At 50.7% G+C, this 20857-nt stretch overlaps 3 protein-coding genes across 5 annotated transcripts; 2 read left to right on the top strand and 1 right to left on the bottom strand.

The window, feature by feature from the left end:
• Nucleotides 1–736: 736 nt before the first annotated feature.
• On the bottom strand, nt 737–4931 carry HSPA1L (heat shock protein family A (Hsp70) member 1 like). Of its 3 annotated transcripts, none has more exons than XM_041726617.1 (2): nt 4905–4931; nt 737–2972 (listed from the first exon to the last, which is right to left on the bottom strand). In XM_041726617.1, exon 2 carries the CDS (start codon nt 2957–2959, stop codon nt 1034–1036), a length of 1926 nt encoding a protein of 641 aa, XP_041582551.1. In that variant the 5' UTR covers nt 2960–2972; nt 4905–4931; the 3' UTR covers nt 737–1033. The 3 variants fall into 3 exon arrangements, with proteins under 3 accessions (XP_041582551.1, XP_041582534.1, XP_041582541.1); XM_041726600.1 differs by lacking the exon at nt 4905–4931 and adding an exon at nt 4748–4885; XM_041726607.1 differs by lacking the exon at nt 4905–4931 and adding an exon at nt 3515–3882.
• A 332-nt stretch (nt 4932–5263) lies between these two features.
• On the top strand, nt 5264–19809 carry HSPA1A (heat shock protein family A (Hsp70) member 1A). Its single transcript, XM_041751482.1, has 2 exons — nt 5264–7380; nt 19437–19809. The coding sequence occupies exons 1-2, from the start codon at nt 5464–5466 to the stop codon at nt 19443–19445; spliced, it is 1926 nt and encodes a 641-aa protein (XP_041607416.1). The 5' UTR covers nt 5264–5463; the 3' UTR covers nt 19446–19809.
• On the top strand, nt 17321–19809 carry LOC121489045 (heat shock 70 kDa protein 1). The gene has a single exon (XM_041751489.1). It carries the CDS (start codon nt 17520–17522, stop codon nt 19443–19445), a length of 1926 nt encoding a protein of 641 aa, XP_041607423.1. The 5' UTR covers nt 17321–17519; the 3' UTR covers nt 19446–19809.
• Nucleotides 19810–20857: the final 1048 nt, after the last annotated feature.

Raw genomic sequence — 20857 nt, 5'->3', positions numbered from 1 at the left:
AATAAACTTAAACAAATAAAAAGAGTGGCTCTGGTGGGTTCAGTCAGTTGGGTGGCTGACCCTTGGTTTCTGCTCAGCTCATGACCTCAGGGTGGTGGGATGAAGCCCTGCCTCGGGATCTGAGTCTAGTGTGCTCTAGCGAGGGTTTCTCTCTCCCTCTGCCCCTCCCTTCAGCGTGCTCATTCATACTAGTGCATGTACATATGCTCTTGTAAGTCTTTAAAAACAAATAAATAGGGATCCCTGGGTGGCGCAGCGGTTTAGCGCCTGCCTTTGGCCCAGGGCGCGATCCTGGAAACCCGGGATCGAATCCCACGTCGGGCTCCCGGTGCATGGAGCCTGCTTCTCCCTCTGCCTATGTCTCTGCCTCTCTATCTCTCTCTGTGACTATCATAAATAAAAAATAAAAATAAAAAAAGATTTAAAAAAAATAAAAAAAATTAAAAAGTCTTTAAAAACAAATAAATAAAAAGAAACTTTAAAAATAATAAACCTAAATAATAATAATAATAATAATAATAAACCTGGGGCACCTGGGTGGCTTAGTGGTTGAATGTCTGCCTTTGGCTCAAGTGGTGGTGATCCCAGGGTCCTAGGATTGAGTCCCGCATCAGGCTCCCTGCAGGGAGCCTGCTTCTTTCCCTGCCTAAGTTTCTGCCTCTCTGTCTCTCATGTATAAATAAAATATTAATAATAATAATTAATAAATCAAGATACCAGAAGAAATTTTTTTAGGAACAAATTTACTGAGTGACAAATAACCATCCACATAAGAAGAAGAAAGATGGGGAGGTTGGAAATAAATAACAGACATTCAAATTCATCAAATGGTTCAAAGGGCGGCCTAGTTTTCTTAAGAGTCAGAAACAGGGATTGTGAAATGATGGTATACGAGACTCTTTTGTCAGCATCCGAAAGGGATGGTTAACTTAGGTTCGAAACCAGTCAATTCAAGAATCATAACAATATTTGAAAATGAGGGGAACAAAATTCAACTTAGAGGCACCCTAGAACCCTCCATCTTCAGATAAGATTAATCTACTTCTTCAATGGTGGGGCCTGTGGCAGCCCTTCCAGGAGTATACCCCGTCCCGCAGGAAGGCCCAGTGCATCCTCCCTGGTAGAGCTTTGTGATGACTGGGTTACACACCTGCTCCAATTCCTTTCTTTTATGATCAAATTCCTCTTTCTCAGCCAGTTGATTGGCCTCCAGCCACGAGAGGACCTCATTACATTTATCCAGTATTTTCTTTTTATCAGAGTCGTTAATCTTGCCCTTTAAGCCTTCATCACTCACAGCACTCTTCATGTTAAAAGCGTAAGATTCTAAAGCATTTTTTGCAGAGATTTTCTCTCTCTGAACCTCATCCTCAGCTTTATACTTCTCAGCATCCAGAACCATGCGCTCAATCTCCTCCTTGCTCAGGCGGCCCTTGTCATTGGTGATGGTGATCTTGTTGGCCTTGCCCGTGGACTTGTCCATGGCTGTTACATTGAGAATACCATTGGCATCAATGTCAAAGGTCACCTCAATCTGGGGCACTCCCCTGGGTGCAGGAGGGATTCCAGTCAGGTCGAAACGCCCCAGCAGGTTGTTGTCTCGGGTCATAGCCCTCTCGCCCTCGTACACCTGAATCAATACCCCAGGCTGGTTATCTGAATAGGTGGTGAAAATCTGTGTCTGCTTCGTGGGGATGGTGGAGTTGCGCTTGATCAGGACAGTCATGACACCCCCGGCTGTCTCTAACCCTAGGGACAAGGGAGCCACATCCAACAAAAGCAGATCTTGTACCTTTTCAGACTTATCTCCCATCAGGATGGCTGCCTGCACAGCCGCCCCATAGGCCACCGCCTCATCGGGATTGATGCTCTTGTTGAGATCACGACCATTAAAGTAGTCCTGCAGCAGCCTCTGAACCTTAGGGATACGAGTGGAACCCCCTACTAACACAATGTCATGGATCTTAACCTTATCCATCTTGGCATCCCGAAGAGCTTTCTCCACAGGTTCCAGAGTGCCTCTAAACAGGTCTGCACACAACTCTTCAAACCGGGCTCTGGTAATGGACGTGTAGAAGTCGATGCCTTCATAAAGTGAATCAATTTCCAAGTTGGCCTGAGTGCTGGACGACAAGGTCCTCTTGGCCCTCTCACAGGCAGTGCGCAGCCGCCTCACCGCTCGCTTGTTCTGGCTAATGTCCTTCTTGTGTTTCCTCTTGAACTCCTCCACAAAGTGGCTCACAAGCCTGTTGTCAAAGTCCTCACCACCCAGGTGTGTATCCCCGGCTGTGGCCTTTACTTCAAAAATTCCATCATCTATGGTCAGAATGGACACATCAAATGTGCCTCCACCTAGATCAAAGATCAAGACATGTCTCTCTCCCTGACCAGCTTTATCTAAGCCATATGCAATGGCAGCAGCTGTGGGTTCATTGATAATTCTTAGCACATTGAGACCTGCAATCACACCTGCATCCTTGGTGGCCTGGCGTTGAGAATCATTGAAATAAGCTGGTACAGTGATCACAGCATTGGTAACGGGGTGGCCCAAAAACGCTTCAGCAGTCTCCTTCATCTTTGTCAGTACCATAGAAGAGATTTCCTCAGGATAGAAAGCTTTTTTCTCCCCTTTGTAGGATACCATTACCTTGGGCTTGCCTCCTTCATTAATTACTTGAAAAGGCCAAAGTTTCATGTCTGATTGCACTACAGGATCATTAAACTTCCTGCCAATCAGACGTTTGGCATCAAAGACAGTGTTCTGGGGATTCATGGCTACCTGGTTCTTGGCTGCATCCCCGATGAGCCGTTCAGTGTCAGTGAAGGCCACATAGCTGGGGGTGGTGCGGTTGCCCTGGTCATTGGCAATGATCTCCACCTTGCCGTGCTGGAACACCCCTACGCAGGAGTAGGTGGTGCCCAGGTCGATGCCGATTGCCATTCCCTTAGCAACAGCCATGGTCTTCCGAGGCCTGAGAAAAAAGTGAGATACGGTTTTGGCAGAGTGCTTTTTAAATTACTTTCAATTGTGGTAAAATACACATAATTTGGGGATCCCTGGGTGGCATAGCGGTTTGGCGCCTGCCTTTGGCCCAGGGCGCGATCCTGGAGACCCGGGATCGAATCCCACGTCGGGCTCCCGGTGCATGGAGCCTGCTTCTCCCTCTGCCTGTGTCTCTGCCTCTCTCTCTCTCTCTCTCTCTGTATGACTATCATAAATAAATAAATTAATTAATTAAATAAAATAAATAAATAAATAATTACTTTAAAAAAATACACATAATTTGAAATTTACCATCTTAACCATTTTTTTAAGCACACTTTTCAGCAGTAAGGTAATTCACATTTTGACCAACCTCCAGAAATCTTTTTAACTTGCAAAACCAAAATTCAATACTCATAAAACAACTCTCCATTCCCTTTCCCCCCAATGCCTGGCAACCACTATTGTACTTCCTCTTTATGAATTTGACTACTGTAAGTCTTCAAATTAATAGAATTATATAATAAATACCTTCTGTGCCTGGCTTATTTCACTTAGAAAGATATTCTCAGGAGCACCTTAGTGGCTCTGTGGCTGAGTGTCTGCCTTTGGCTCAGCTTTTGATCCTGGGGTCCTGGAATCGAGTCCCACATCGGGCTCCCTGTGAGGAGCCTCCTTCTCCCTCTGCCTATGTCTCTGCCTATCTGTGTGTCTCTCATGAATAAAGAAATAAAAAATCTTAAAAATAAAAAGATACCCCCAAAGTTCATCTGTGTTACAGCATGTATCAGTGTTTATTTCTTAAGAATTATATGTATAGGGATCCCTGGGTGGCGCAGCGGTTTGGCGCCTGCCTTTGGCCCAGGGCGCGATCCTGGAGACCCGGGATCGAATCCCACGTCGGGCTCCCGGTGCATGGAGCCTGCTTCTCCCTCTGCCTGTGTCTCTGCCTCTCTCTCTGTGTGACTATCATAAATAAATAAAAATTAAAAAAAAAGAATTATATGTATATAAAAAATAATTATATGTATATTATATGTATATAATACATATGCCCTCCTTGGGAATGAATACTACTCGGGCTGCTTCTACCCTATGGCTATTGTTACTAATGCTGCCATAAAATCGGAGTACAGGTATTTTCCTGGTGTATAAGTATCTTTTGCCAGTTCCTTCTTTCACACAGTGCTTTTTGGACTAAAGTATTCCTAGCAAGCTGGAAGCAAGTGGGAGGCAATTGGCATACATTGTGTTCAATTTCCACAGCACTAATTCAAGTGTCCCATTTCTTTTCTGTGACATTTTATTCTGAGACTGTACCTGTCTCCTGCAGAACTAAGATTATATTATGTTCTGGTCTCTTCAAGAGACCCTGATCTCCACCCTTTGGTTTCGCTGCCTTCCACAGCTCCTTCACCCTCTATTTGTTGGGAGTAATACTGGGCCAGTCTGAAACGGCTGCTAGGAACCCAATCAAACCTTCACAAATTTTCTCAAATGAGACTGAGCACGACAGGCAATCTCTTTCCCCAGTCTCCTCTGGATAAAACGCCCATCTGAAGACACAAACATCTCAGCTCCACCTCTTTTCAGCAGCTCTGACAAATTTCACGCACTTTGGCGCTTACCAAAGGACTCCCCTACCCTGATTGGTCAATGTCCCCATATTAGACGAAAACTACAGAACCCTCCAGCACTTTCCCAAATGGATCTATTAATCTTGCCTATTGCCATTCCATTTCAAGGAGAGCCCTCCAGGCTCACCTATTGTCCCGCCGCCTTCGATCCAGTTTGGTAAGATCCTGATTGCGGAGCCCCTCTCGGTGGGGGCTCCGTCAACATCCAAACTGCGCAGCCGGTGTTCCCCCACCCCCCACCCGCCCCGCCCTACAACTTTGAGCGGACTCCGGTCCCGTCCTACCAGCCTGATTCCTCACTAGCCCATGATGTCAGAGGCAGTGGCCTCATTGTAACGCATCTGGGGTAGCGGCGTCAACACTACCGCCCCCACCCTGCCTCCAGCCCTGCCAGCCCCTCCCACCTCCTGGCCGCGACCCACACTCCCCAAGCCTTGCCAGCTCCAGCGAGCCCCAGAAGACTCTGGAGAGTTCTGGGAGGGCGGCGTCCTGGACGCCCATTGGTCCCAGGGAGCCCGGAGGCGGGACGCCAGCCGAAACCGCTGGAATCTTCCCGACCGGCCGCCCCGCAGAGCCCCGTGATTGGCTGGGGACCGAGGAGGCGGGGCTGGGCAGCGCTATAAGCGCGGAGCCGCCCCGCCGCTGCCGCACCGCCAAGCTGCGGAGGCTCAGCGGCCTTTTCGGTGGCGTCCGGCCCAGCAACTCTCCTTTCGCAGACCCGCTGCGTCCGCATCCAGTCAAGTGCGCAGCTGCCGAAGAGACCGAGCCCTCGTCGCGGAGCCCGACCGCCTTTCCGAAACCTGAACGTGAGCCTGAGCGCGGGCAAGGAGGCGGGACGCCGGCATGGCTAAGAGCGCGGCCATCGGCATCGACCTGGGCACCACCTACTCCTGCGTGGGGGTGTTCCAGCACGGCAAGGTGGAGATCATTGCCAATGACCAGGGCAACCGCACCACCCCCAGCTACGTGGCCTTCACCGACACCGAGCGGCTCATCGGGGATGCGGCCAAGAACCAGGTGGCGCTGAACCCGCAGAACACCGTGTTCGACGCGAAGCGGCTCATCGGCCGCAAGTTTGGCGACCCGGTGGTGCAGTCGGACATGAAGCACTGGCCTTTCCAGGTGGTCAACGACGGGGACAAGCCCAAGGTGCAGGTGAGCTACAAGGGGGAGACCAAGGCGTTCTACCCCGAGGAGATCTCGTCCATGGTGCTGACCAAGATGAAGGAGATCGCCGAGGCCTACCTGGGCTACCCGGTGACCAACGCGGTGATCACCGTGCCGGCCTACTTCAACGACTCGCAGCGCCAGGCCACCAAGGACGCGGGGGTGATCGCGGGGCTCAACGTGCTGAGGATCATCAACGAGCCCACTGCCGCCGCCATCGCCTACGGCCTGGACAGGACCGGCAAGGGGGAGCGCAACGTGCTCATCTTTGACCTGGGCGGGGGCACCTTCGACGTGTCCATCCTGACGATCGACGACGGCATCTTCGAGGTGAAGGCCACGGCCGGGGACACGCACCTGGGCGGGGAGGACTTCGACAACAGGCTGGTGAACCACTTCGTGGAGGAGTTCAAGCGGAAGCACAAGAAGGACATCAGCCAGAACAAGCGAGCCGTGAGGCGGCTGCGCACCGCCTGCGAGAGAGCCAAGAGGACCTTGTCGTCCAGCACCCAGGCCAGCCTGGAGATCGACTCCCTGTTCGAGGGCATCGACTTCTACACGTCCATCACCAGGGCGCGGTTCGAGGAGCTGTGCTCCGACCTGTTCCGGAGCACCCTGGAGCCCGTGGAGAAGGCCTTGCGCGACGCCAAGCTGGACAAGGCCCAGATCCACGACCTGGTGCTGGTGGGGGGCTCCACCCGTATCCCCAAGGTGCAGAAGCTGCTGCAGGACTTCTTTAACGGCCGCGATCTCAACAAGAGCATCAATCCCGACGAGGCGGTGGCCTATGGGGCGGCCGTGCAGGCAGCCATCCTGATGGGAGACAAGTCCGAGAACGTGCAGGACCTGCTGCTGCTGGACGTGGCGCCCCTGTCGCTGGGGCTGGAGACGGCCGGGGGCGTGATGACCGCCCTGATCAAGCGCAACTCCACCATCCCCACCAAGCAGACGCAGATCTTCACCACCTACTCGGACAACCAGCCTGGAGTGCTGATCCAGGTGTACGAGGGTGAGAGGGCCATGACGCGCGACAACAACCTTCTGGGGCGCTTCGAGCTAAGCGGCATCCCCCCGGCGCCGCGGGGCGTGCCCCAGATCGAGGTGACCTTCGACATCGACGCCAACGGCATCCTGAACGTCACGGCCACGGACAAGAGCACGGGCAAGGCCAACAAGATCACCATCACCAACGACAAGGGCCGCCTGAGCAAGGAGGAGATCGAGCGCATGGTGCAGGAGGCCGAGAAGTACAAAGCCGAGGACGAGGTGCAGCGCGACAGGGTGTCTGCCAAGAACGCCCTGGAGTCCTACGCCTTCAACATGAAGAGTGCGGTGGAGGACGAGGGTCTCAAGGGGAAGATCAGCGAGGCCGACAAGAAGAAGGTGCTGGACAAGTGCCAGGAGGTGATTTCCTGGCTGGACGCCAACACCTTGGCGGAGAAGGATGAGTTTGAGCACAAGAGGAAGGAGCTGGAGCAGGTGTGTAACCCCATCATCACTGGACTGTACCAGGGAGCGGGTGGTCCTGGGGCTGGTGGCTTTGGGGCTCAGGCTCCCAAAGGGGGCTCTGGGTCTGGCCCCACCATCGAGGAGGTGGATTAGGACTTCTTCCCCAGATTGTTCCTGTTTGTGTCAGAAACGGTTAGGATTAAGGATTCTAACATTGCCTTATATGTCTGTGTTTCATCAGTCTCAACTCTGCAAGTTGTTTGCAAAGTTTCAACTGTCTTTTGGTGAAGTTATGAAGTTCCCCGCCCTTTTTTTTAGAGTCCAAATGTAGGAAGAATTTATACTGCCATTTTTTGTCTTTTCTTTTTTGTAGTATTGACGTTGAACCTGGGCCTTTGTTATAACTGATTTTTGCAGAGTAAATAAACTCAATAATTTGTCTTGCCTGCTTCTGTGTTTTATTTTGAGATTAGAAGAGTCTGCATAGGTTCTCTTTGGTTTAAAATTGAATGGTGTACTTTGTATCTTAGATAATGGCCAGGGATTTGGAGAAGTAAAGTCCATTGTGATCCCTTTCTTTTAGACAAATGGTATTCTTGAGAGATTTTTAAAAAACAGCTTATTTTGAGTGGGTTGGGTTTGTGGGTGCAGAAAAATTTATGGGCTACTGACCTAGTGTTCTCAAGTTTGGTGGGGAGGGGGTGTTGACCCTTCCTAAGGATGTCTGGGAAAGGGTGTATGAGGGATGTTCCTGGACAAGCTGGCAAAAGGGAGAGGCAGAGGTGGAAGCTCCTGGCTGCCCTTCCCTGTAAGTTCACTTGATGTGTCAAAGCCATAATGGTTTCAGCATGAAAAAACAGGTGAAGGATGCCTGAGTGGCTCAACTGTTGAGTGCCTGCCTTCTGCCCAGGGTGTGATCCTGGAGTCCTGGGGGTCAAGTCCTACATCCAGCTTCCTGCATGGAGCCGCCGCCTCTCTTCTGCCTGTGTGTGTCTCATTAACAAATAAATAAAATCTTAAAAAAAAAAAACAAAAAACAGGTGAGTCCTAAATTAGTGAGGAACTGTGAGCACTGGCTTGCCCAGTTACGTACTGGCCACTCTGACCTCTAGTTCTCATATATTAAAATGAAAGAGTCTGGCTTGATGCCGCAGTCTATAGTTCTCATTTCTGAGAGGTTACTGAGAAGTGTCACATTTCTCCCAAAGTTATTTATGTTTTAAATATCCAGTGAGTATCTGCAAGGAAGTGTCATTTAGTTTGGTGCCCCAGGACCCAATATTTCAGTGCTTTTATGTCCCAGGTGCTGTTTTAGGGCGTTTTATGTGTTTATGAATCTTTATTCCACCACTCGGAGGTTAGGTAGTGTTTAACTTGCCCAGATGAACACGGGAGAATTAAAAGTCACTGGTCTACATCTGCAAGATGTGGATGGAACTAGAGAATATTACGCTAAACAAAATAAGTCAGAGAAAGGCAGTTATATTAACTCTCTCATATGTGGAATTTAATAAAACAGGATCATAGAGGGGATGAGAGAAAAAAAAGACAAAATTAGAGAGGAAGACAAACTATAAGAGACTCCTTTTTATTTTTTTTTGAGACTCCTTTAAGTATATATAATTTTTTTAATTTATTTATTTTTATGATAGATATATATAGAGAGAGGCAGAGACACAGGAGGAGGGAGAAGCAAGCTACATGCCGGGAGCCCGACGCAGGTCTCGATCCAGGGACTCCAGGATCGCGCTCTGGGCCACAGGCAGGCACCAAACTGCTGAGCCACCCAGGGATCCCCTTTAAGTATATTTTTAAAGATTTTATTTATTCACTCATCAGAGAGAAAGAGGCAGAGAGAGAAGCAGGCTCCCTGCAGGGAGCCAGATGTGGGACTCCATCCCAGAACCCCGGGATCACGCCGGGATCATGCCGTGAGCCCAAGATAGATGTTCAACCGCTGAGCCATCCAGGCGTCCCTATAAGAGGACTCTTAATCACAGGAAATAAACTGAGGGTCACTGGAGGCCAAGGCTGGGGGGGGAACGGGTTAACTGGGTGATGGGCATTAAGGAAGGTATGTGAAGTAATGAGCACTAGGTATTATATAAGACTGATGGGTCACTGACCTCTACCTTTGAAAAAAAAATACATTATATGTTAATTGAATTTCAATACAATTTTTTAAAATCCTAAAAAATATAATAAATGCATGCTCCCATTTGGCCTGAAAAAATGTTACTGGCTTAACTAAAATTACTTAAGTGGGAGCACCTGGTTGGCTTGGTGGTTGAGGGTCTGCCTTTGGCTCAGGTCATGATCCCGGGATCCTGGGATCCAGTACTGCATCAGGCTCCCCACAGAGAACCTGCTTCTCTCTCTGCCTATGTTTCCACCTCTCTCTGTGTCTCTCATGAATAAAATACTTTTTTAAATAAAATTACCTAAGTAGTTAAAAAAAAAATTCCAGTTCAGCAAAGGGGTTAATCCTGGGTTCCAACTCTGGTTTTCAGTTTCTGCCAGACTGTCCCAGGTAAACTAGGCTTTTGCTTTTTAATGTGCCTAGTTCTGGGTTGTTTCTATCTTAGGTTTCACAGTCAGTACCCCTTGGCCTTTATAGGATCCTAAACAATTAGATAAACACTAGGATTGACAACAGGGGCAACTTAGAAGAGAGAAGACCTACTACAGGCTTCCTTCCCATGCTGTACTTTCCCTTTGAGATACATCACATCCTAGCTGCTAGCATTCTAGAAATAATCCCCTTCACAACCCTTGTTGGAAAGGGCCCTACAGTAATCCTCAAGGCTTGGGGAGTGAACCCCTTTAAAAATCAGTTGCAAAAATAAATAAATAAATAAATAAATAAATAAATAAATAAATAAATAAATAAATAAAAATAAAAATCAGTTGCATCTGGAGGTTACAAAGTTGTTTGGAACAGGATAGAGATGGTGTTTGCAGATCATTGTGAATATACTGGATAGATCATTGTGAATTCTACTCAACTGTCTTAATTAAAATTTCTTAATTTTTTATTCTTTAATCTCTATATCCAATGTGGGGCTCAAACTCACAACTCTGAGATCAAGTCACATGCTCTTCAGACTGAGCCACCCCGATGCTCCTCAATTTTGCACTTTAAGATGTTTATATGTTATGTGAATTTCACTTAACACTTTCTTTTTTTTTTAATGGTCTCACTTAGAGGCACCTGGGTGGCTCAGTGGGTTAAGTGTCTGCCTACAGCTCTGGTCACGATCCCAGGGTGCTGGGATCCAGCCCTGCATTGGGCTTCCTGCTCTGCGGGGAGCCTGCTGCTCCCTCTGCCTCTCCACCTGCTTGTATTCTCACTCTGTCAAGTAAAATATTTAAATAGATAAATAAAATGGCCTCAGTCAACATTCCACAAAAGCATTTTTCTGAGTTTATGTGGTGTTCTTCAGAGCTCACTAAATCTTTTAGTAAATAGTAGCTTCTGAAGAAAATCAGTGTTATGGGAATTATATATATACTTTGTCCCGAAGTATGGAAATGGAGATTCAAGAGATGTTTATGCTTCCAGGCCAGCTTATAAAGGCACCTTTAACCTTCAAGACAGTTGAACTCTAGGGGTGAGGACTCCTGCCACGATGTAAATCAGTCTTCACGAGGATATGCATTTGCCACAGGACCTCATTTCCCTTAGAGCAGCAGGAACGTTTGTGACTGTCCTTTGCAGATAACAGAGTGACTCTTCAAGCCAGCAGCCACTACCAATAGTAGGTGGTAGAGGACAGGGAGGGTGGATAGAAAACGGAGATTGGGAAGAACCTACCAAACACCTTTGATAAGAGAGTTGAGGGAAATCTCCAGAAATAAGCCTGGAGAAAATAAGTTCCTGTGGCCAAATTAGTCAAGTTATTGAATGGGTGTTTTATTAAGAAAACAATGTAAGACCTTCTAGCCCGCATCTCCTCGCTCCTTGGACTGAAATCACTTTTGTAAGGTCAAGGAAATCATGCAAATGAAACTATAGATTTAAAAGGAATGCAGTGCCATCCTGGAGAAAGTGCTGTTTCAAGTAAGAAAATAAACTGGCCATAGGGGAGGTACACAGAGGGAAAGTAACCGTGGGGGGAGGGGAATAATTTTTTTAAATAGAATACTTTCCCTAATTCCTTTACAATCCCACTTCTCCCTCCGTGGCAGCTCTCGGAAGGCCAGCGGCTGGGTCAGCGCGACTGGCTTTATATGCCCTTTGAACCCAAGACTGTTATTCTGGCGTTTAACTGGGTTGTCATCCAAAGTGAAAAGATAACCAAAACGGGCAGCCCCGGTGGCCCAGCGGTTTGGCGCCGCCTTCAGCCCAGGGCCTGATCCTGGAGACCCGGATCGAGTCCCGCGTGGGCTCTCTGCATGGAGCCTGCTTCTCCCTCTGCCTCTCTCTGTCTGTCATGAATAAATAAAATCTTTAAAAAGAAAGACACAAATAACCAAAACAACAAATTCATATGAGAGAAGTGGGCAGGGATCACAGCTTTCGGTTAAAACAGGAGATAGGGTTGTTTCAGGTGAGGATGAGAAACGATGACGGTCCTGCACCTTTAGCCGGAAAGCCTAAGTCGGCCGTGGGTCACCTCCAGCGACGCCGCCACCCCCGCCCCTCCCCAGCCGCGCTCGGCCTGAGGCCGCCCCGCCCCGCCCCGCCCCGCCGGCCGCGTCCAGCAGGGAGGACGGGGCCCGGGAGCCTCAGGGCGGCGGGAAGACGGAGTCCAGAAGACGGGAAGCACCTCCCACGGCCTCCCCACGGGAACCGGGAGCCGCCGGCGGCGGCGAGCAGCGAGGCCGGCGGAACCTCAGGGCCGCGCGGCGCCGCCAGGCCGGGCGCGCGCTCGCCGCGGGCTCCGGGGGCCTCCCCTTCCGGCGCCGGCCGCCCGGTGCCTCCCGCTCCGTCGTGGGGGTGGCCAGGCTTTTCCGGGCTTTCGTCGCACCGGTTAGCTGGTGTGAGAGACTCTGCGGCCATCTCGCCTTTCTCCTCTTTTCATCCCGTCTTGAAAACCATCGGAAAACGCCGAACAGGCCCGGCACTTCTGCGGCCACCCCGCGCGCCCCGCCGCCCTCCCCGCTCGCCTCCCGACGGGTCTCCCGCGCCCCGGCCCCGCCCGAATCCCGCTGGCTGACGCTCCCGGCCCTTTTTAACTCCTGTCCGGAACTCTCTGGAGTTTTCCGGGCTTGGGGGTGGGGACTGACTCGTAAGAACACGTTTCAACCCACTATCCAACACCCCAACCCCGCCCTAGGACATCAAGCTTAGTCATGGCTCTATATTTACTTTCCAGAAGATTCTGTGAACTGTTTCAGCCCAGCCGGAGTCACAGGGCTCCCCTGCTTCTGACCGAAGAGGAGAGGCGGGGCTGGGGGACCTGGAAGGGTGGGAAAGGTAGGAGCCAGGCGAGGGCGATGAGTCAGGAGTGCCGCCAGGAGGCGAGCTCCGGTGGGTCACGTAGGCCCTGGTGTCCCTAAGGCGCACAGAGCCCTGACAGTGAAGTGACAGTCACTTCACTCCCTTTTCTGGCCATTTGTCTTCCTTCCCTTCAGAAAATGAAAGGATAGGATGCACGTGCCAGCATTGAGAGGGGTCCAAACCAGTGAATATGGGGACATGCAGGTTCAACCACCGGTCCTATAATGAGCAGTTTGGGTGACCGGACTGAGCCACTGAACTTCTGATCCTTTGTGTTCCTCTTTGAAAATGAAAAAGTTTGGAGCAGCCCAGGTGGCTCAGCGGTTTAGCGCCGCCTTCTGCCCAGGGCGTTATCCTGGAGACCTGGGATCGAGTCCCACGTCGGGCTCCCTCCATGGAGCCTGCTTCTCCCTCTACCTGTGTCTCTGTATCTCATGAATAAATCAATAAGATCTCAAAAGAAAAATTTTTTTATTTATTCATGAGAGTCACAGCGAGAGAGGCAGAGACACAGGCAGAGCTAGAGCTTCAGCCCTAGGCTGAAGGCAGCGCTAAACCGCTGAGCCACCAGGGCTGTCCCAAGGTGGACATTGTTAATTCTATTTTAGAGATACAGAGACGTGTTGGTTCACTTACAAGTACTGCACTGTGAAGAAGGGCACGGAGGAAAAGAAAAATTGTCTTAAGGAAGTAGAGTCAGTTCCAAACGCATCCTTCTCCAGGTTTTCCCAAGCTGCTGGAAATCTGCTGTGCTCCCCAGCCACTATGTTATTTGCTACTGACTTGTTAGAAATGCCTCGCTCTAGGTTTCCTATGAGTTATCTCCTTTGCTTTTTTCTAACCTTAAAATGATACCATCCCGCACAACTAAAAGAACTAGGGGCGCCTGGGTGGCTCAGTTAAGCGGCTGCCTTCGCTCAGGTAGTGATCCCAGGGTCTTGGGATGGGGTCTGCCTCAGCTCCCTGCTCAGCGGGGAGTCTGCTTCTCCCTCTGCCCCTCCCCCCTGCTCCTGCACGCCCTCTTTCTTTCTCAAATAATCTAAAAACAACAACAAAGAAAAGAACTGAGGAGAAAGCAGTACTGTTTGAGAAAATGCAGGAAAAAGGAGAAAAGGAAAAAAAAAAAAACACACCAAAACTCCAGCAGCTTCAGGGTGATGAGCTCCCCTCCTCCTCACTTCTGCACTGCCAAGTTCTAGGCTCTGCCTCTTCCATTCCCCACCCTTAAATAAGTACCGGACAACCCCTCCAGCTTGGGCAACTTGAGACCTGATCCTTTCAAATGCCAAACCCGAAAAAAACGTAATTACAAAATTAGTCAAGTTAAAATTCTGGAAAATTTCTTGGGGTTCTTACAGTCACCCTAGAAACCAATTAAACCCGTGACTGGCTTTTTGCATTGCGAAGCATCCAGTGTAAAAGACAAAATTCAGGAGACCCTCTTCTTGTCAGGAAATGGGTAAGGAATATAGATGTTTGGGTTTCCAGACCAGTCCACAGAGAGATTTTAACTCAAAAGGTAAGTCAACTATAGGGCGTAGCTGATGATTCATGGAAAACAGCATTTCTAGTGGATCTTTTTTTGCTACACCAACAGCAGCAAGATTTGAGGTTGTATCACCATGTTTACCTGCCAGGCAGTGGGTACAGTGACACCCTTTGCTTCCGGCCAATAAAGAAGTATTTTAAATTTCAGATGTGGAGAGAAAGGAGTAAATCCAGAACTGCCTCTAGTAGCAGCTAATGACAAGGAAGCTTCCAAAAGGAGGAGGTGAGGTTAAGGGTCCCTAGAAGTGTTGATACATTGGGGAGTGAAGACCGAAGCTTGGGGAGTTTCCAGAGATTGCATAAAGAAATGGAAAATTCCTTCAGTTTGACCAGTTTGACTAGATTAGGAGATGACTCATTAGGGAGCTACATCTGAGGGTAAAAAAAAAAAAAAAAAAAAGTTATCGCTTGCCTGCACAAACACACATGGGATTGTGAATGCAATTCCAATTGAGCAAAATGTTCAAAAGCAAGATTCTTTCCCTTCATCAAAAATTGTCTTCTCATAAAAACAAACACACAAAAACTGTCTTCTCCCTCTGTTCTCTGTGCTCAACTATTTGTGTACAGCAATGAAGTCTATTTTCGGTGGGTTGTGAACCGGGTGCTATTGCTTTAATGTCCCTTATGTTTTCATAATCAAGCACCCAACAAGTGGTCATCTTCCATGCCCGCAAAGGATTAAAAAAAAAAAAAAGCCAAGGGATCCCTGGGTCGCTCAGAGGTTTAGCGCCTGCCTTCAGCCCAGGGCGTGATCCTGGAGTCCCAGGATCGAGTCCCACATCAAGCTCCCTGCATGGAGCCTGCTTCTCCCTCTGCCTGTGTCTCTGCCTCTCTCTCTCTCTATGTCTATCATCAATAAATAAAAATAAATCTTTAAATAAATATAAATAAATAAATAAACAAACAAATAAATAAATAAAGGGACCACCTGTGGGGCACATGGGTGGCTCAGTGGTTGAGTGTCTGCCTTTGGCTCAGGTCTCGATCCCGGGGTCCTGCGATGGAGTGCCGCATCTGGCTCCCCGCAGGGAGCCGGCTTCTCCCTCTGCCTATGTCTCTGCCTTTCTGTCTTTCATGAGTAAATAAAATATTTTTTAAAATAAATAAAAGGGGCTACTTGCAACCAGCTGATGAGGTTTAGGAATATAGGTGAGGTTTGGTGGGATGAGGTCCGGAGCTGACGACCAAGAAAGAATTCTTGAGATGTCTTTGGGGCAAAATGGTGGTTTTATTAAAGCAGGGGGACAGGACCCATGGGCAGGAGGAGCTGCTGCCCTGCCCCGTGAGGGGTGGCTGATTATATATCTGGGAGTTGGGAGGGGTTTGAGGATAGTGTGCTCTCTAAGGAATTTGGAAGCAAGGTTTCCAGGACCTTGAGGGGGCCAGCTATTGTTGGGAAAAGGTCACTTATTACCGTCTAATAAAACCTGAGTCATGAGACCCTTCAGATGTGTATGGGTGGGCTATGTGCTTGGGGGATGATTGCCAACATGTATCTTGCGGATTTAGAGATAAAGAAATTCTAAAGGAATTTTTACATGTTAAAGTAGACTTACAGGATCCTGGGGGTCGGGCTAAGATTGCCTTTTCTCCTTAGCAAAGTATGAATATCCAGGCAGTTGAGTCTGTAGAGGAAGGTCACTCTGCCTGTTTCAAGGACTTGTCAATGTGCTGCCCTGGGCTCATGCTTTGTCCTCAGCCAGTCCTCTGTTCCCCCATCACAGCTGTGGCTTCTAATGCTGTTAAGGAGGACTGAATATCCTCTCCTCTCCCTCGCTGGCTCCCCATCCTCTACATTTCATTTAAAAAGGCTGGACAGGGCAGCCCCAGTGGCGCAGCGGTTTAGCGCCGCCTGCGGACTGGCGGTGTGATCCTGGAGATGTGGGATCAAGTCCCATGTCGCGCTTCCTGCAAGGAGCTTGCTTCTCCTTCTGCCTGTGTCTCTGCCTCTCTCTCTATGGATGAATTTTTTTAAATATTAAAAAAAAAAGAATTGCTTTAAAAAAATAAAAATAAAAAGGCTGGACAGTCTACTAGCAACAGGAAGAGTGCAGAAGACCGAATTCTGGGCTCTGAGTAGTAACCAGGAATTACCTGGCCAAAAAGAGAGCAAGGGGTGGCCCAGACCCACGGGCTGGGAAGACAACAGGGACACGGGAAAGCCCCACTGGCCTTAGAGACAGCTGAAGTCCTATGGAAACGTTTTTCTTCCTCCAGCCTGAGTCCAGCCAGAGGCAAAGGGGTTCAGCGGGTCCAGCCCTGCCCTTCCCCCCTCCCCTGCCCTTGACCCTGTTCGTTCCTTCCGGGGCGTGGGGGACGTTCTCCAGTTTAATAACCACCTGTTTACCTGATTTTCTTTTAAAAGTTCAAATTCCCCATCCCCAAAATTCCATCTGTGTAGATTAAAGATATCAAAACTATATTGCGATGTATTTCCATTTCTTTTCCGCTTTAAATCAAAGGTAGGGAAAACGCCGCTGAGAACCAAGGCAATCCTCAGGCAGCTTACGCCTTTGGACCGCTCTACCAGGGGGCCCAAACCCGGCCCAGTCCGTCAGTGCCACAGCCCAATCCGAGTCTCTGTGACCCGCAGACACCCCACCCACTTGCAGAAACTCGGAAACTTTCTGTATGTGGAGTACCCCGCGCACCCCCGCCCACCCCGGACTCCTGTAGCCCTTCAACCCTATCTTAAATCATCAGACTCATTTGAACCCCACGTGCCCTACAATGACAGCCCAGGGTCAGTCCCTCGGGTCGGTTTCAAGCTCTGCGGACCGCAGCGCCGTCGCCGGGGAGGGGGAGGGGGCAAGGGGCAGAGGCTGGGGGGCGGAGTCCACAACCACCCATCCCACCGCTACCTCCCTGCGCTCAGGATTCCCGTCCCTTCCCAAGAACCCCAGAAGAGTCTGGAGAGTTCTGGGAGGGCGGCGTCCTGGACGCCCATTGGTCCCAGGGAGCCCGGAGGCGGGACGCCAGCCGAAACCGCTGGAATCTTCCCGACCGGCCGCCCCGCAGAGCCCCGTGATTGGCTGGGGACCGAGGAGGCGGGGCTGGGCAGCGCTATAAGCGCGGAGCCGCCCCGCCGCTGCCGCACCGCCAAGCTGCGGAGGCTCAGCGGCCTTTTCGGTGGCGTCCGGCCCAGCAACTCTCCTTTCGCAGACCCGCTGCGTCCGCATCCAGTCAAGTGCGCAGCTGCCGAAGAGACCGAGCCCTCGTCGCGGAGCCCGACCGCCTTTCCGAAACCTGAACGTGAGCCTGAGCGCGGGCAAGGAGGCGGGACGCCGGCATGGCTAAGAGCGCGGCCATCGGCATCGACCTGGGCACCACCTACTCCTGCGTGGGGGTGTTCCAGCACGGCAAGGTGGAGATCATTGCCAATGACCAGGGCAACCGCACCACCCCCAGCTACGTGGCCTTCACCGACACCGAGCGGCTCATCGGGGATGCGGCCAAGAACCAGGTGGCGCTGAACCCGCAGAACACCGTGTTCGACGCGAAGCGGCTCATCGGCCGCAAGTTTGGCGACCCGGTGGTACAGTCGGACATGAAGCACTGGCCTTTCCAGGTGGTCAACGACGGGGACAAGCCCAAGGTGCAGGTGAGCTACAAGGGGGAGACCAAGGCGTTCTACCCCGAGGAGATCTCGTCCATGGTGCTGACCAAGATGAAGGAGATCGCCGAGGCCTACCTGGGCTACCCGGTGACCAACGCGGTGATCACCGTGCCGGCCTACTTCAACGACTCGCAGCGCCAGGCCACCAAGGACGCGGGGGTGATCGCGGGGCTCAACGTGCTGAGGATCATCAACGAGCCCACTGCCGCCGCCATCGCCTACGGCCTGGACAGGACCGGCAAGGGGGAGCGCAACGTGCTCATCTTTGACCTGGGCGGGGGCACCTTCGACGTGTCCATCCTGACGATCGACGACGGCATCTTCGAGGTGAAGGCCACGGCCGGGGACACGCACCTGGGCGGGGAGGACTTCGACAACAGGCTGGTGAACCACTTCGTGGAGGAGTTCAAGCGGAAGCACAAGAAGGACATCAGCCAGAACAAGCGAGCCGTGAGGCGGCTGCGCACCGCCTGCGAGAGAGCCAAGAGGACCTTGTCGTCCAGCACCCAGGCCAGCCTGGAGATCGACTCCCTGTTCGAGGGCATCGACTTCTACACGTCCATCACCAGGGCGCGGTTCGAGGAGCTGTGCTCCGACCTGTTCCGGAGCACCCTGGAGCCCGTGGAGAAGGCCCTGCGCGACGCCAAGTTGGACAAGGCCCAGATCCACGACCTGGTGCTGGTGGGGGGCTCCACCCGTATCCCCAAGGTGCAGAAGCTGCTGCAGGACTTCTTTAACGGCCGCGATCTCAACAAGAGCATCAATCCCGACGAGGCGGTGGCCTATGGGGCGGCCGTGCAGGCAGCCATCCTGATGGGAGACAAGTCCGAGAACGTGCAGGACCTGCTGCTGCTGGACGTGGCGCCCCTGTCGCTGGGGCTGGAGACGGCCGGGGGCGTGATGACCGCCCTGATCAAGCGCAACTCCACCATCCCCACCAAGCAGACGCAGATCTTCACCACCTACTCGGACAACCAGCCTGGAGTGCTGATCCAGGTGTACGAGGGTGAGAGGGCCATGACGCGCGACAACAACCTACTGGGGCGCTTCGAGCTAAGCGGCATCCCCCCGGCGCCGCGGGGCGTGCCCCAGATCGAGGTGACCTTCGACATCGACGCCAACGGCATCCTGAACGTCACGGCCACGGACAAGAGCACGGGCAAGGCCAACAAGATCACCATCACCAACGACAAGGGCCGCCTGAGCAAGGAGGAGATCGAGCGCATGGTGCAGGAGGCCGAGAAGTACAAAGCCGAGGACGAGGTGCAGCGCGACAGGGTGTCTGCCAAGAACGCCCTGGAGTCCTACGCCTTCAACATGAAGAGTGCGGTGGAGGACGAGGGTCTCAAGGGGAAGATCAGCGAGGCCGACAAGAAGAAGGTGCTGGACAAGTGCCAGGAGGTGATTTCCTGGCTGGACGCCAACACCTTGGCGGAGAAGGACGAGTTTGAGCACAAGAGGAAGGAGCTGGAGCAGGTGTGTAACCCCATCATCACTGGACTGTACCAGGGAGCGGGTGGTCCTGGGGCTGGTGGCTTTGGGGCTCAGGCTCCCAAAGGGGGCTCTGGGTCTGGCCCCACCATCGAGGAGGTGGATTAGAGCTTTTACCTTTTTTGCTCCAGTTTTCTTTCCAAGTCAGAGGTGATCTGAGGACCTTGCTATTGCACTAGGTTTCTTTCTAACTTCAATTTTCTACTAGTTCAGTTTATCCTAAAGTTTTATTGTAACTTGATACTATTTGTTATTTTATTTTTTGTGTGGTATACCAGTTCAGTAGAGTTCTTTACATTTAAATTAAGTTGGTACTGTAAGTTCTTTTTTTTTCTTTGTGAAATGAGTAAACACTGCCGCCCTCTGTCCAATTTTGCTATGTAAACACCAGTCGTCCTGGAATGACCTTTTTGGTTGGTTGGTTGTTTTTTTCCCCCAATCTGTATACTTGAAAAATAAAACATTAAAAATATGAGTCTATTTTTATCTGAGGCGGGATAGTGGACTCTTCTTGGAATGTCTGAATTCCACACACTGGTTAGAGGGAGAGTACTTCTGAAGAGAAGTACCCTGTGAGGTACCATTGCTTTGGCCATTTATTTGGGACTTCATTGTTGGTTGTAAGTGACATCTGTGCTAGAAAACAAAATTTCAGCTGCCCATTTTTGTGGGTGTGCTTTTTTTAGGAGAAAAGTAGGGACATGAGCTGCAAAAATGGTTTTGGGGAGAAGTGTGTTTAAAGGCAGTGGTGGGACAGCCCCGGTGGCGCAGCGGTTTAGTGCTGCCTGCGGCCCAGGTGTGATCCTGGAGACCTGGGATCCAGTCCCGCGTCGGGCTCCTCGTGTGGAGCCTGCTTCTCCGTGTCTCTGCCTATCTCTCTCTCTCTCTTTCTCTGTATGTATGTATGAATGAATGAATAAATAAATAAATCTTAAAAAAAAAATAAAGGCAGTGGTGATGGGATGCCTGGGTGGCTCAGTGGTTGGGTGGCTGCCTTTGGCTCAGGTCGTGATCCTGGGATCCCGGAATCGGGTCCCCTGTCAGGCTCCTTGCAGGGAGACTGCTTCTCCCTCTGCCTATGTCTCTGCCTCTCTGTGTGTGCCTCCTATGAATGGATAAAAAAATAAAATTAAAAAATAAAGGCAGTGGTGAGAGAGGTTCATTGTTCCTTATTCTCTTGCTCTCAACGTGTGCAGAGCCCTGAATTTGCCCCTTCTAAGCTTAGTCCTCTAGTCTTTTATTTAGGTTAGGAATGATATTGGGGGTGTGCAAAACAGCGAAAATGAGTTGCAAATGCACAGTGTAGTTCTGTAAATCCCAGCTGGGTGACCAAGTGTAAATTAGCCCTTAGATTTGGTCGTCTCATTTTAAAATAATTTGAAAAAAAAAAAAAAAAGTGGGACCTCTAGGTGGCTCAGCGGTTGAGCATCTGCCTTTGGCTCAGGTGTGATCCTTGGGCCCTCCTTGGGCTCCCCACAGGGAGCCTGCTTCTCCCTCGGTTTTAGCGCCTGCCTTTGGTC

The sequence above is a fragment of the Vulpes lagopus genome, chromosome 1 (genome assembly GCF_018345385.1).
Source record: "Vulpes lagopus strain Blue_001 chromosome 1, ASM1834538v1, whole genome shotgun sequence".
NCBI lineage: Eukaryota > Metazoa > Chordata > Mammalia > Carnivora > Canidae > Vulpes > Vulpes lagopus.
Note: the sequence above shows the minus strand (reverse complement) of the source record. Positions and strands in the feature narration are given on the sequence as shown.

Coding starts and splice junctions, on each gene's coding strand:
- HSPA1L (XM_041726617.1), bottom strand. CDS start 2,959: ATGGCTGTTGCTAAGGGAATGGCAATCGGCATCGACCTGGGCACCACC.
- HSPA1A (XM_041751482.1), top strand. CDS start 5,464: ATGGCTAAGAGCGCGGCCATCGGCATCGACCTGGGCACCACCTACTCC.
- LOC121489045 (XM_041751489.1), top strand. CDS start 17,520: ATGGCTAAGAGCGCGGCCATCGGCATCGACCTGGGCACCACCTACTCC.